The 15,715-nt window shown below is 34.5% G+C and overlaps 1 protein-coding gene across 4 annotated transcripts in view; it reads right to left on the bottom strand.

Moving 5' to 3' along the window:
* The window catches only part of KANSL1 (KAT8 regulatory NSL complex subunit 1), a 200,560-nt gene that overhangs the window by 25,472 nt on the left and 159,373 nt on the right, over positions 1-15,715 (bottom strand). For all 4 annotated transcript variants that reach the window (XM_074224396.1, XM_074224393.1, XM_074224395.1 and 1 more), the window contains exon 5: positions 12,894-12,998. In XM_074224396.1, the coding sequence (XP_074080497.1) occupies positions 12,894-12,998 (105 nt within the window). The remainder of the gene's footprint in view (positions 1-12,893; positions 12,999-15,715) is intronic.

The raw sequence follows: 15,715 nt of genomic DNA on the forward strand, positions 1-15,715 counted from the left end.
CTGAAGTCACTTTTTTTCCCCCAATTGAGCTTTAACATTTTTTAAAATTCTGATTTCCAAATTTCTTCCATTCCTTCACCTAGCCACTGAGAAAAGAAGAAATAATATCAATTATACATGTAAAGTAATAAAAAAAATTTCCAGATTAGCCATGGTTGAGGGGGGAGAGGGAAAGGAAAATTAAAGGGGGGGGGGGCTATGCTTCATCTGCACTGAGACCATCAGTTTTCTAAATGGAGGTGGACAGCATTTTTAATCAAGAATCCAAGAATGCTTTGGAATTATCATAGATTGTTGTATTAATCAAGGTGGTTAAGCCTTTTGTTACAATATTGCTGGGTTTTGTTTTGGGTTTTTTTGGGGGGGGGTTGCAAGGCAGTGGGGTTAAGTGACTTACTCAAGGTCACACAGCTTAGTAATTATTAAGGGTCCCAGGCCAGATTTGACAATATTGCTGTTATCAGGTATGATGTTCTCAATTCATTTTGTATTAATTCCTATGTCTTTCCAAGTTTTTTCTAAAACTATCCACTTTGTCATTTTTAATAGAAAATAGCATTCCAATAACAATTATATACCACAATTTGTTCAGCAATAGATGGGCATTGTCTCAATTTCCAGTTCTTTCATCCAAAAAAAAAAAAAAAGAGCTTCTATATTTTGATTCATATTCATATCCTTTGACCATATATCAATTGAGGTATATAGAGTGAGTCTTACACCCTATTACTCCTTCTAGATAACCATCTATTCATCTTTGAATTTCATAGATCACTCTGTTCAATATCTATATTTAATCATTTTCTAATTTTTATTAGGATTATGGAAATGGAGAGGAAGGGTACTGAGGAGGTGGACAGTTAGGTGAATGAGTGATTCAAGTCTCCCAAACCCAAATATATGATTTGCTCTTTTTTATAGCCCCAATGTTTGGCATCATCTGAGGCTATAGTGAATGCTTAGAAAATGTCAATGTTATTAGCAGAAATATATATAAATAAATGTCTTATTTTGAGGTTCTCTTCTGTTCAAAGACTCATGTAAAGTACTGGAGAGGGCACTGAACTTGGAGTTAAGAAGATTCACGTTAAACTTCTACCTCACAGAGTTACAAGCTCTGTAATGAAAGAAATCACTTAACTCAAGTTGTGCTCAATAGTTTTCATGGTTCTTTCCTACTCTAGATCTATGTTCTTTTATTAACTATGATTCTGTGATCAGATCACTGACAAACAAGTGAACCTAAAAGGGCAGTGTCCATTAAATGTCAGTGCATATCAGTTGGTTTGTATAGTCTGAAAAATAATCAAAAATATTCTCTCATCAACACTGAAGCATAAGAAATCTTAATTTTTTTACATAGCCTGTACTTCATGCTTTTAGAAGGTACTTCTCTTAACTCTTCCTCTTCAAATCCCTACCTTCCATCAAAACTTAGTTCAAGTGCCACCCATTAAATGAAGCCTTTCCTGATCTCCCCAACCTCAAGTGTAGAGAGCACTCCTTTGGTAAAACCTATGGACTACTCAGAAAAGTATTTTTAACTGGGGAAAAAAACACACCAAGGAAATCATTTATATTGCAACAATTATCAAAATATATTTTTTAAGAAGTTCAGTGGACAAAAGTCAAGAATCCTATTCCAGTAGAATATAAGCTCCGTGAGAATAAAGACTTATTTTTTATATTTGTATCCCCAGGAACTAACCTAGTGTCTTGAAAACAGTACACAGAAAATATGTACTTGCTAAATTTAACAGTGAGTTCTGAATAGCTGCAACAATGGCATACTTTTAACCTCAACATTTAAGGTTTTTTTCATTTCAATTTTGCTTGTCAAGAAAAATATTCTTGTACTAAACTATCAATATATCCTCTATAATGAAATTTGGGTTATACACCAAAAGTCAGTCTACCTGGTCTTTACAAAGTTATATAAAGTATATATGTTATGTTAATCCATGTTGTCACTTCCAACCCACTGAATTCCCAAAGAAACACACATAGGAAAAGTCCAGGAAAACTCAGAAAAGAGGTTATGAGGTCCTGAACTAAGCTATTGGCTGTCTGAAAAAGAGAATAAAAGATACGAAAGATCTCATAGAGGTAGAATTGGCAAGATCTGACAATTCAAAAGGGTGGAAGCAATGACATAGCTAAACATAAATTTAACCTCTTATCCCAAAACCCAAGAGCATTCCATATACTAACCTGTACAAATGAAGAATGAAATAATCACTACTCTCAAGAAACTTAAATATTTACAGGGAAGACAACTTATGTGTTTATGCACGCATGCATGCAAAAGAGTTTTATAAAATTATTATGAGGAAATTAGAGAGCAAGGAAAAAAGCAGGGGTTTTTGAGATAAGCCTAAGTAAAAGGGACAGACAATGAGGTAAAAAGAGGTAGGAGTGAATATCAGACATGGTACATATGGTTAAAACAAAAACATAGAACATCCTATTTAAGTTACAAAAGGAAATTCAGTGTAGCTGGATCTCAAAATATAGAATGAAATGTTTTAAAAAATTGGGGCCAGGTTTTGAAGGGTTAGAAAAGTCAAACAAAGGGGTTTGAGATTTAACCAAGGGCAAGTAGAGAACAACTAGAGTTTACTGAGTAAGAAAGTGGCATGGTCAGCTCAGTTTTAGAAAAATTACTTTGTCAGCTGCGAAGTGAATGGACTTGCACGAGGAGACAGGAGAAAGAAGGGAAAAGAATCAAAAGATCATTTCCACAGTCCAGGAAAGAGGTGGTAGAGTTAGCCTTAATAAAGATGCCACTTGTGTGAAAGGAGAATAATGGATATCATGACACAATAAAAAAGTTCAGGAGAGAGAATGAAGTGAGAAATATAGATCTGGGAGTAATTTGTACAGAAATGATAACTAAATCCAGAGGAGTAATAAAGTTGCCAAGATAGTGTAAAGAGAAAAGAGAGACCAAGAGAGAGATCTGAGATCAACCTAAGTCAGAGACCATGAAACTATGAATAAACCAGCAAAATAGGAAGTAGGAAGAGGAAAAAACAAAGGCCTGAAAACCCACAGAAGAAAGCGAAGCCAGAAGGAAAGGGCAGATTCAAATGAAGTAGAGAGATCAACAAGGATTAGGATTGACAAACATTAGATTAGGAAAATAAATCACTGATAATTTTTCAAAGAGTTTCAGTTAAAGTGACAAAAGAAGAAGTAAGATTACAAAGTTGGGAAGTCAGTGAGAAGAAAGTTAGTGGAAGCAGTAAGTATAAAGGGCTTTTCCTAACAATTTGGTTGAGAAATGGAAGAGGGACACAGAACAGGGAACTGAAGGGATTATAGGGCTTAGTCATAGCTTTTATAATATCTATAAACTGCAAGCACCTAATAAATTAAATTTGTCAAATGTTTTGGTACTGGGTTTTTATCCCCCCCACCACCACCACCTCAAACATATAGTACAAATAAATACAGAAATCTACTGGAGTGGTGGAAAGGTTTGAGAAATACCCCTTAAATCATATTTCAGGAACAAAAACTAAAGATTTTAGATTAAGTGGAATGGAAAACGTAGACCACATGTGTCCCAAAGTGGCACAGACTTGCCATAAAACAGATTCAACTTCTGGATCAAATAAGATAATGGAAATTAAATCCTGTACAAATCTAAGACATTAAGTTTCTGAGTAGGGGAAGGAAGACACAAAGCAAAGAATGTTAATAGTCATCAAGTAGGTAGGTAATAGAGTTGATGTCAGCAGTCAAGTCAAATCAGAAACACTATAGACATTCTAGCAAGTCTCTTATCCTTCTCTGTTCAATGTAGTATGACCTTACAAATATCTAGTTCAATGTAAAAACTTGAAAACCCATTATCAAATAATTCAAGTTTCAATACCACCTAATGTTCAGTACAATATAGTTCATCTTCAGTTGGGAACTTCTATTTCAACACCCCCCCCCAATCACATCAGACAACAAATGAGATGAAAACCCACAAAGGAACCTACATTTCTCTCTATCTCTAGACAAGTCATTTGAGTGAACATATTTAAACAACTGAACAATAAAACCTCAATATCTAAATACCATTTTGTTTAGAAATAATAAGAATGACAATCACAACAGGTCATCTATCAAGAATCCCTTCTAAAACAATCTGAATGGTCATCCTATCTTTGTTTACTGAACTCTAGTGAAATCAATTTTCTACACCTGCAAAGCCAGCAAAATCTACTTTTTTAACAGCACAACACACATACAAAGTTTTTTCCCCCTTTATATCAAGACTAAATCTGCCCCCTCTACTATTTCAACCTGGTGCTTCTCCTCTCACAAATTCCCATTTCTATCATCACTACTACTAGATGATGTCCCTTCTGATGCCAATTTTGCTTGACTTCACCTCTCAATCTAAAGTTCAAACAGCCAAGTTCCCTTTGTTCCCATGTCATTTTTTTTCTGCTCCCCAATATCATGATACATTCAGGATATTTTTCTGTATCTTCAGATTTTTCCTTCCCATCAACTGTAAAGTCATTCTTCGAATCTTTGTCACCAAGAACACTGTTTTCTCTGATAATGTGGAAAGCAGAGAAACATTCCTTTAATATTTTCACATATGTATTCTAAAAAAAGATTTTTGCCTGCTTGTCCTAGTAGTTACTTGGCCACTGAAGGAGAAAAAAAAATAAATAACACAACCTGTTCAATCACTAGGAAATTCTCCCTGCATCGCATACTAATAAGAAACAATGAATCCAAGTCTACAATTGGACCTTATTAGTTGGGCACTGAGATTTCCCTCTTATAGAGTATAACTGAGGACTAAATAAGATTGTGCAAATTTTGCCAAGAGCTTTACAAACATTAAAAATATTAAATATTTACTCTTATTGTTCATATTTTATAGGTGAAGAATCTCACCCAGCATCAAAATGGAGCAAGAGTCTGAGTTTATTTCAACAAGGTTCCTGATAGCAAGCCTGGGGTTTTATGTAAGTAGCCTCTAATAAAAAGTTAAAAAAATGAAACAATCCAGAGGGATGAGTATTTTCTGTTCTTCTGGTTCAGTTATAGTAGCAAAAGTTATTATACAAGGCATGGATGGGGTCATGAAATTTGAATGAAGGCATCAAAAATGTTAAATTCACATAAAAAGATTGAATAACTATTTTAGCTTTAGATCACTTATGTTTTCAAATAATGGATGATATGAACATTAAAATTTCCAATAAATCTGGAAAAGGGATCTAGGAATTTAAACCTCTCCACTTTCTCCCCCATCCCAATCCCATAATTTTAACAAATGCTAACAAAAAATATCATTATGAAAACATTCATAATGTTCATAAAAATACACTCCCAATATGTGTCCTTCTTGACTGAAGGACAAAGCTGAGGGGGTGGGGGTGGGAGATGAAGCGGCTCATTTACCAGCAGATTATAGATATACCTGTAATTCCATCTCACAAACCACCCTTACTCCCCCCCACCCCTCTTCCAAAAGAATCAACCTTCTCATTCTCTGAAATGGTCAAAATAGATTTGAATAGTGAACATAAGAGAACCAAGTACGTGTGCTTAAAAAAAAAAAACTCAGAATGCAATTCAATTTTTTTTAAATCATGTGAAATAATCCTCTTTTTAAAATCAGTAACCATCCTAATCCAGATCAAATCAGAATAAAAAAGGAAACCCTCAGAATGCCTTTAACCTTCCTCAGGAAATAAGTTAGAAGAAAGAGTCTGATTCCGAGGAGGTGTTTTTTTTCCCCACCATGGGTCCAAGTTATAGTGCTACCTGGTCTTGTTCAAACTGAAAGTATATTGGAAGTATACACATATGTGAGTCATTTGTTGTTCAATCATTTCAGTTCTGTTCAACTTTTCATGACTCTATTTGGGCTTTCTGAGCAGAGATAATGGAGTGGATTGCTATTTCCTTCTCCAGTTACTTTTATAAATAAGGAAACCAAGGCAAACAGAGCAAAGTGACTTGCTTGGGGTCACATATCTATTAAGTATCTGACGCTATACTTGAACTCAGGAAGATGAGACTTCCTGACTCCAGGTCTGGTGTTCTATCCATTGTGTCATATTAGTTTCAGAACACACAAAACTTGTTGGGGGTAAGGAAATAGGATCTCTCCTACTCATAGAATTTTTCATTTACTCAGTTTACTTAGGATCATGTCATTTTAATCAATAATCTATTATTTTGGGGTAGCTAGGTGGTGCAGTGGATAAAGCACCAGCCCTGTAGTTAGGAGTACCCGAATTCAAATTTGGACTCATACTCTTAATAATTAAAATTAGCTGTGTGGCCTTGGGAAAGCCACTTAACCCCATTGCCTTGCAAAAAAATTAAAAAAATATATCTATATCTATACCTATATTATTTCATTTTCTTAGATACTCCATCAACACAGAAAGCTATTATTCTATACCAGTAGAGTTCCATTTACAGTTGCTTAAAATAAAAGTATATGAAACTGAACATAATTCTTTCTGAGTTATCTCACTATTACTGGGAAAATAAATACTTTGGTTAGTTCTTCTGTTAATATCAAGGTTCCCTTTCTTTCTTAAAAATGCATAAAGAGAAGGACCTGTAGAACCTAACCATATAAAGATTCTTTGACTTTAATTAATAAGGAGTTACAAGACAAGTTCTAGACTTAACTGCCACTATCATGTATCTAAATTTCTACAAGTATAATTAAGGGTCTTCCTCACTAACTTTGGGGAATGAGAGTAAAATGGCAAATTATGTGAAAGTACTTTGATTTCATTCATTCATTCAACAAATATATAGTTCACAGAGTATCACATTATGCAGAAAAGCAAATTTAAGATATTTTTGTGGTTATCAACATATAATGATGATGAGATAATAGTAATAATAACAACAACAACAACAATAATAATAATAATGTGTGTATAAAATAATTTAAAGCTTATTAAGCACTTTCTACACATACTCATTTTATCTTCATAAAAACCTTGGGAATGAAGTGTCTGCCAGAAAATTTGAACTCAGATCTTCCTGAGTTCAGCACTCTATAACTACTGCACCACCTAGCTGTCTCCAAAGAACAAGCATCTGGAAACTTAGAAGTCTTATCATCATACTTTAGAAAATTTGGTTTGCTAGTGATCGTTTGTTTTTTTTTTAAACTGGCCTAAATAGTGTTTTGTTAATACTGGACATTGATTTAACATCCAGGACCTGCTATAAAAGCTCCCAGTCTTAACCTGCCTATATATTACTGGATTACCAAGAAGAAACAAAACCTTCCCTACACTGTGCTACCTCACCTCTTTCTTTCAAACATTTCACTATAAGCTAAACTTCAAGATCTCATGACTTCAGGGAAACGAATGGTATGTCCTTCTCCTCAAAAAGGAAGAGAATCCTTATATATTCCATGAACATACATGGAATAAATGTTCTCTCACTAAGCAACAAAAGTAAATACAAATGCCAACACATCAGACTTAATAGAAATAATAATGGCAGTGACATGAATTTTGAGTATACTTTTGAGAAATCCCCAGTCTTTTGTTACCCTTTTGATTATCTCCACAGTGATCTGAAGAAGGTATGGAACAAAAATGTTAGGAACTCTATGAACAAAAACACATTGATCTGAGTCAAAAACTATGCAATAGTCTCTAAGGGAGAGAAAAGCTGGCCTATTCTCTGCAAATATCTCCCCAATAAGACCAAGTTTTAAAACCCTTTTTACTACATTATTTTATATATGTGTACACACACACACACACACACACACACAGACCCATAAACCAAAAATCTCTTCAGCTTTTTCTAGATATAGATCAGTGCATCATCCTCATGGAATCAAAACATATTATTGTATTCCCACCCTTAATTCCTTCAACCAAAGGAACCATCTAAGAAAACTAATGTGTAGTCATCAAAATAAGAAATTCATAAAATTCAGGAGTGTAAACAGAAAGATTTACTACTTTAGAAGATAGAAGACTAAGCATTCTAATAAAGAGTCAAGCTATTTTCATTATAATGAATGAGATAAAAGCTACTAAATAAGTCCCAGTAGCTTTTCAATATAACTGATTCAAAAAAAAGAAACTTGAAAAAACAGGAAGAGGTAGTCACTTCATTGACAAGTAATAGGCAATTACAAAAGAAATACGGTTCCTGTGAGCATATAGGTTTGGGCATCTCTTATACTTCCCAAAGCATTTCTCTTTAACAAATGATGAATAGCTTCAAATCTCAACTAGCAGGAAAAAAAATGATTAAAAGAGGAAGAAATTTAAAAAAAAAAAATTTAAATCCCTAAATAGTCCTTATTTCCTCAACATTATAGCTAACTGGAACTTCTTCCTTTTAATAATCCTATTAGTTCTTTCAATTTGATTTTGGAAGAAAAGCAACATATTATGTTCAACTGCATAGCCTAAAAAAATGGGATGATTTCATTTTTTAAGACCTAAATAAACTATTATATAACAAAGATCAATAAATCAAGTACTGAAATACAAAGTTCCACTGACTAGATGAAGTAGCAATTAAGATATATAAAAGAGAAGAAGTTATCTTTACATTTAATAATGGGGGGGAAGGGGGGGGTGGTTGAGCGATGGGACCAAAACATAAAAAACTGTGTGTTTTAAATAAGTTCATACTGGTATCAAAATAAAGAATCAATCCAAATGGTTTTGCTACCTTTTTGAGAGTAGGCCTCCAAAATGTGATAGAGAATGCCCAATGTCATTACAACTATCTCTCTCTGGTGACTCTTCTGAGCAAAAATATTACCTACCCTCTAAAAAAAAGTTTAACATCAAAGTTTTAGACAAGAAATTTAAAAATCTGATTTTGGTGATGCATACAGCTATTATATTGGGCATGGGTGGTAATTGGTTTTTGCCAATTTAAAAACAAACATTTCAGAAGGAAATAGGATTTGAGGATCAAATAGCTGGTTAAGAAGATTGTTGCAGTGAAGATTGTTGTGCTTTAAGAAAAGTTATGGTGAAAATTTAGCCTGAAATTTTTGCAAGTCTAATTAAAAGAATTTCAAATTCAAAAAAAAAAAAAGGATAGGTTTCGATTTGATTCTTCTTTCACAACATTATGTTTAACATATGTTACAGTCTCTTAGATTGTCTTCTGTCAAGGGGAAGGGGGAGGAAGGGAGAAAAACGTTAAACTCAAAACCTTGCAAAAAATAATTGTTGAAAACCACCTTTGCATATAGCTGGAAAAAATAAACTATCATATAAAATCATCAAGCAAGACAGCAAAGAAAGTAGTTATAAATATAGGGCAAAGAACAGTAAAAACCAGAAATTCACAAGATCCAATTCAAGGACACTTATCGGAACATAAAAATATGTGATATAGGTAACAATCCATCCAAGAAGCACTGATTAAACACTAAGTATGTGCCTTGAACTGTCAAAAGAAAGAAAGATACAAAAATAAATAAATTTCTACTCTCAAAGAGAGCATATGACATTCTTTTGGTTAAAATGAAGAATATGTAAATAGAAATAATGGATAATAAACTAGAAAAGATAGATTGAAACCAAAACATAAAAGGATTTAAATATTGAGGGGGTAGGGGTGAAGGGGGGAAGAAGATAACAGGGAGTTGCTGGAGGGTTTATTGAACAGGGGAGCAATATGCTAAGATCTCTACATTAGAAATAAATTTAGACAGCCAGACAGGTAGAGTGAAGGATAATAAAGGAGATTAAAGAGTCTCATTAAGAGGAAACTGGGATTATCACCAGATGAGAGGGGATGAGAGACTGAAAAAAAAAAAAGATGACTATGTGAGTTTATTTAAAAAAAATAAAGTATATTAGATTTGAGAGTGAAGAGTTGAAAATGATTCAAAAACTATAAACCTGAGGTGCCAGGAAAGATGTAATGCCCTTAAAAGAAGGGCAGAAGGGCAACCTCCTGCACAGAGAAAAGATAGACAGAGAAAAATAATGAATGATTTCTGGCATGGTGAATTTGAGACAATGATAAGAGACATCAATGGGAAATATCTAATAGGTATACAGTGGTACAGGGCTGGTGCTAAGGAAAAAGATTAGGATGATATATAAATGTTATTACTGAGACTTGTTGTTTCAGGAATACAGCTCTGGATGGGTATACTTTGTTCAAAAGTGATAGAATGATTTTTTTTGGGGGGGGAGATAAAAAGAACACCCATTAATAATACTGTACAAAAGAATTATATATACAGGTGGGCTGGCATGCTCACAGAAACACGTTAACCAGCATTTAGGTGAAAAGAAAAATTAATGGAGGTAGAAACAGAAACAAATATGGTTTTTGATATGAGACTGCCTGGGCAGAGATAAAAAAGGAGATGAGTTCAGGAAACTGATCATCCTAAGCATGTCAGAAGCATAATAAAATAATGAAAAGGATTTTAATTATCAAAATATCTACTATAACTTTTTTTGCCCAAAACAGAGCAAATAATTTCTTGATATGTCTAAATCCATTTCTTAAAATGTAGACACACACCAATAGAGGAACTCTGATCTGAATCTGCTTCTTACCAGCAAGGAAAAGTTGCTTGCTAATGTATAAATTACAGGAATCATGGGGAGAAGCAATTACTACACCTTTAATTCAAGACAGAGGAGAGGAAAATCAGGTCGTATCTTAAATGAATTGCAGATTTGAAGGGAGTAAATTTCAAAGTGTTTAGAGGAAAGTGTAACCCTAGCAAATAAAATCCTATAAGGGAAGTCAGCCCAGGAGTGATGAGAAATGCTCAAAAACTAAATTCTCAAGACATAGAAGTAATAATGATGAGGAACTAATAACTATCCTTCATTCTCAAAGAAGACCATGATATCAGGGAAGTGATGCCATGACAAGCACATGAATTGGATTTGAAGGAGGGGATTCTATGCTAAGTTACCAGCCTTGCTTTCTCCTCCAGTCATCTGGGTCCAGTGGCCAGATATGAATCAGGACAAATGGAGATGGCCCTAGATGTCAGGCAATCAGGATTAAGCAATTTTCCCAAAGTCACATAGCTAGTTAAGTATCAGAAGCTGGATTCGAACTCCAGTCCTCCTGATTCCAAGGCCAGTGCTTGATCCACTGAGCCATCAATGAGGAAAAGTAGACTTGGACAGGATCAATGTCAATGTACTGGGAACTCATAGATAACAATATGAATATGAAAATTAGAAACAATTTTATAAGAACAATGTTGAAAACATGATTACATTATAAATTAACAACGGCTAAACTAGTTAGTGAAAGGCAACAAAAAATATGGATGTTTTCCCCTCATTTAGTTTTTTAAAGCTATATTGAAAGAAAAACAGGAAGGGATAGGCCCACTACTTAGAGTAGATAGAGCAAATTTACAACAGAGGGAAGTCAGAGATATTTAGCTCTTCTGCTTCTATTTTCTTTACTCACCAGAATAATCATAAAACTGGAAAAGGCAGGAAATAATGGCTACTAGTTAATCAAACTTTAAAAAATTAAGGAGCTAATAAGAACATGAGTCCAAGTCATCAGATTTGTAGTATACAAGGGACGGGCAGATGTTATTATTCAGACACTGACATTCATCTCTGAATAATAGTAAACAACAAGAGAGCAATGTATTAATTCAATTTCCAAAAAGGAGAAAGAAAATAAGAGTGTCCAAGTTATAAAGCTGTGAACTTCCTGGAGAAATTGTAGAACATTAAAGAACAGTTAGTGCCCAAGATGACTAGCAAAAACAAATCAAGCTTCTTAATTTACTGAGGATAGCACAAAATGAGATAGACGTTTGTTTGTGTGTGTGTGTGTGTGTGTGTGTGTGTGTGTGTGTGTGTGTGTAGGCACATGCAGCATGGCAGAGAGAAGCAGGCATTTCTAAAAGACCCTAGGAACCTAACAACACAGATTATGATTGTCTCTGAATACATGAAAGACAATCACATAGAAGAGACATTAGATTTTTTTTCTTCATCAGAGGAAAGAACATTAAATACAAAAAAAAGAAAAAAAAAGAAAATTTAGGCTTAATATACAGAAAATGTCTTAACCAAAAAAAAAAAAAAAATGGATTGTTTCAGATGGTAAATCTGAAGGTAAATTCCTTCATTATCAAGTCCTTAATCAAAGGTTAGAAGGCTCAATTCTTGAATATGTTGTAAAAATGAATCTTGTTTGAGTGTGAGATAGATGAACTCTGAGTTCTCCTTCAACTCTTTCTATTTTGTATTCTGTGAATTACATTCTGGGATAAGAGAGGGCAAACCTCAAATAGCTCCCATGTTCAACTGAGGTACTCTTTTTTTTAATTTCTTACTTCAAAGTACTGGCCCTGGATTTAGGAGGATCTGACATTTCTAACTGTGTGGCCTTGGACAACTCACTTAACACCACTGCCCCACAAAACACACACACACACACACACACACACACACACACACACACACACACACACACACACACACAAAATTATTCCAACATACAGAAGTTTTCTGAGCAATGATCATACCCTATGTTAAGAAGCCTGTCCCTTGAAGAGTCAAAACACTCAACAGGATCATATTTCTTACCCTTCAGTCAACAATGTTCTTAGTTACAGAGAATATGGGGCAACTGGGTGGTGCCTTGAATAGAGCTCTGGATTTGGAACCAGGAAGATCTGAGTTTAAAAAGAGACTCAAGACAGATGAGGAAGGGAGGGAGGCATATTGCTTGCCTAGGGACACACAGCTATTGCCTTGAGTCTCTTTTTAAACTCCAGGATCTTTGCTACAAAAAGTCCTTGGGTTCACATAGATCTAACTAAATGACTGAATGACAATTACCACCACCACTCAAAACTTCATTAATTTCTTTTCCCTCTTCCCCTCACTCTGTGTACTTACCAGTCTATCAGTCCCATGTTCAGCCTTCACCTCAGTATTAAAGGGAAGGGATGAGTCTACTGCTGTGTGCTCTGAAGAAGATGCCTCTCCAAGAACTATCAATCCCTGCAGGAGAGAAGATGAGAAAAAGAGAAGGAGGGAGAGAGGGAGGGAAAGGGGGGGGGGGAGGGAGAGAGAGAGAGAGAGAGAGAGAGAGAGAGTATTATTTACAGATTTTTACCTATAGTCAATCTCAAAGGGAATGATGATTCTATTTAAGTTTTTCTTTATGTTTCACTCTAGAAACTCATCATACCCACAGCCATTTTTCTTGCTCACACAAACCATTTAAACAAGAAGTCTACTAGCAATCATGTTCAACATTTAAAGTCCTATATCTAGAACCAAGCATTCAGTCTCTACATGGAAAGGCAGCTCTCTTGTCCTCTGTAATTATCACACAACAGCCCTAAAGGTCAAATATACTCTTTCGTATGAAAGACAGTGCAATTTAGTACTTGATTTTATTATATTAAACTCTTTTTTTTAACTGAGTGGACAAATCCTGTAGATCTTTTGGTTAATGGGTGATATGGATAATTATCAAAGAGGCTCCAGAGTCACATTATTTTTAGTACTACAGGTACAAATGGTCATCTCAGACAATTGTTATTTGAGTAACAGAAGTATTTGGGTGAAATAGAACTAGAAAGGTCTCTGCAACATGTATACAAATCAACAATACCACAATAAAAAAAGATGCTTTAAGTTTTCCAAACTAATGTTTACCCCTAAGCACAAAGAAGGACAAAAGCAAAGCACCCAATCCATCTTCCAGTAGACAGAGTTCATGGAAAAAAAAAAGTCACACAGCTCCTCTACATAGCCAACAAGTCGATTTTGGCAGAAAAAGTAGAGGTAAATTTAGTAGACACAAGACTTCATAACAATTTAAACAAAGATAGTTTTACCAGGGCCTCATGAAAACAAGATGGAATTATCTTAACAAAGTTCTAATATACATAGTTTTGTTTAATTTATCCCAATAACAACTGAAATGTACATCACAGACTAAACTGCTCCACCTCCTTTCACAACTCCAAGGGCCTTCAAACTATGTCCCCAATGACCACAATTTATTTTCAAACTTTAGAATTAATTCAATTATTATTTAAGGTTTTGGACTCCCTCCTAAGGTCAAACATAAAATTGGAAAGCAGAGAACATCAAGAAACAGTGGAGAAACTTACTTCCTAGATGGGTCCAACTTAATGAAATGCAAGAGCAGGGACAGTTCAGAGCAGAGGAGATGGCTGGAAGAATCAAAGAGAGATTACAAATCATGGCATAGTGGAAAAAAAAAAACACTGGGCTGGGAGTCAAGAATTCTGGATTCTAGTCTTTTCTATGCCACTAACTAGCTATATGACCTGACCACTCAAATCTCTAGGTTTTACTTTCTCATCCATTAAATGAGGAGGAAGGTGAGATGATCTCTAAAATCCCTTAGTCTTTGATTGGAAAGTGGGATGAAAGGATGAAAGAAAAGAAAATGTAAGATTATTTAGAAAAACAAAAACTTACATCTTTGCTCCTGAGAAGTAGTGTAGTTATCCATCTTGGGATACTACTATATACATTGCCCATTCAGAAAAGTGAGCTTAAAACAAAAGCAAAAGTCCAAGAACAAGGCCAGGAACAAATATTTATTCCATAGTCCAAAACTGACTCTTTTGATTATGGGGCCTAATTCTCAAAAATGATCTCATAAAAGACAGGACTGAGACCAAAAAAAAAAAAAAAAAAAAAAACCCTTTCCATTTGCATATAAACCATGTACAGGTAAAGATGATCATCTCCCAGAGTAACAGGAATTTCCCAAGAATTTTTATGTCATCTTTTCTAAAACACTGCTATTATCTTTCTCTCTTGCTCAAGAAACCAGAATAGTTCAAGTACAAATTTCCTCTCTTCACCATTTGTCTCCCACCCTACAAATAAGTTATACTTTATTTACCCACTTATAATATTAACAATTATTCTCACAAGTATTCTCATTTATTCAAGGAAGCCTCCTTATAAATACCATGCTAACCATGCTGTCTTTATTCCTTCAGATCTTCACATCTATCCACATCCAAAACCATTTTCTCTCAATCTATCTAAACTTAATTCATTCTGGAAGATCTCTCTCTTTTATGAAGCACCTCCAAACAACCTTAACCCATTATCCATTATTGCTTACTTCCTAAACCCAATAAAACTGTGGCACTTGACCAGTGATGGCTTATGTATTTTCTACTTTTACTTTGCTTGTATATGGTTAAAGTTTAAGTTTTCTAACAATACTATAAACTTTTACTATATTGTATACAATCATTCTGGTAGTCTCTACTATTAATCTCTTGAGTTGACATTTAAATTGTCAGATTACTATAGCTTGCCATTCAAATCTTCTTGGGGGAAGGCAGTCATCCTACATTCAATTCCTTATGTCTTGAAACAGGAAGATGCTTAAACAATATTGGTAAATATAACTATAGTTTTCTTCTTATCTGGCTAATTGTTCCCTTCCTGGTCTCTTTGGCTGAATCTTCACCTAGTTCATAGAAATATGGTTGTCTCCCAGGTTATGCTAAGCTCTGTTCTCTTCCCTCTTTATATTATTTCACTTGATGAGGTCAATGCCCCCATTCAGTTAGCATCTCTATGCAGATCTATTCAATCTAATCTCAAATATTCAAATGTCTATTGACCACCTCAAGCTGAATGCTCAACATATCCCATACTACATTCTATTTCCCCCTGCAAAATCGTCCCTCCTCTTTCTAACCTTCACTATT

Source organism: Macrotis lagotis, chromosome 2 (assembly GCF_037893015.1).
Source record: "Macrotis lagotis isolate mMagLag1 chromosome 2, bilby.v1.9.chrom.fasta, whole genome shotgun sequence".
In the NCBI taxonomy this organism is placed as follows: domain Eukaryota; kingdom Metazoa; phylum Chordata; class Mammalia; order Peramelemorphia; family Peramelidae; genus Macrotis; species Macrotis lagotis.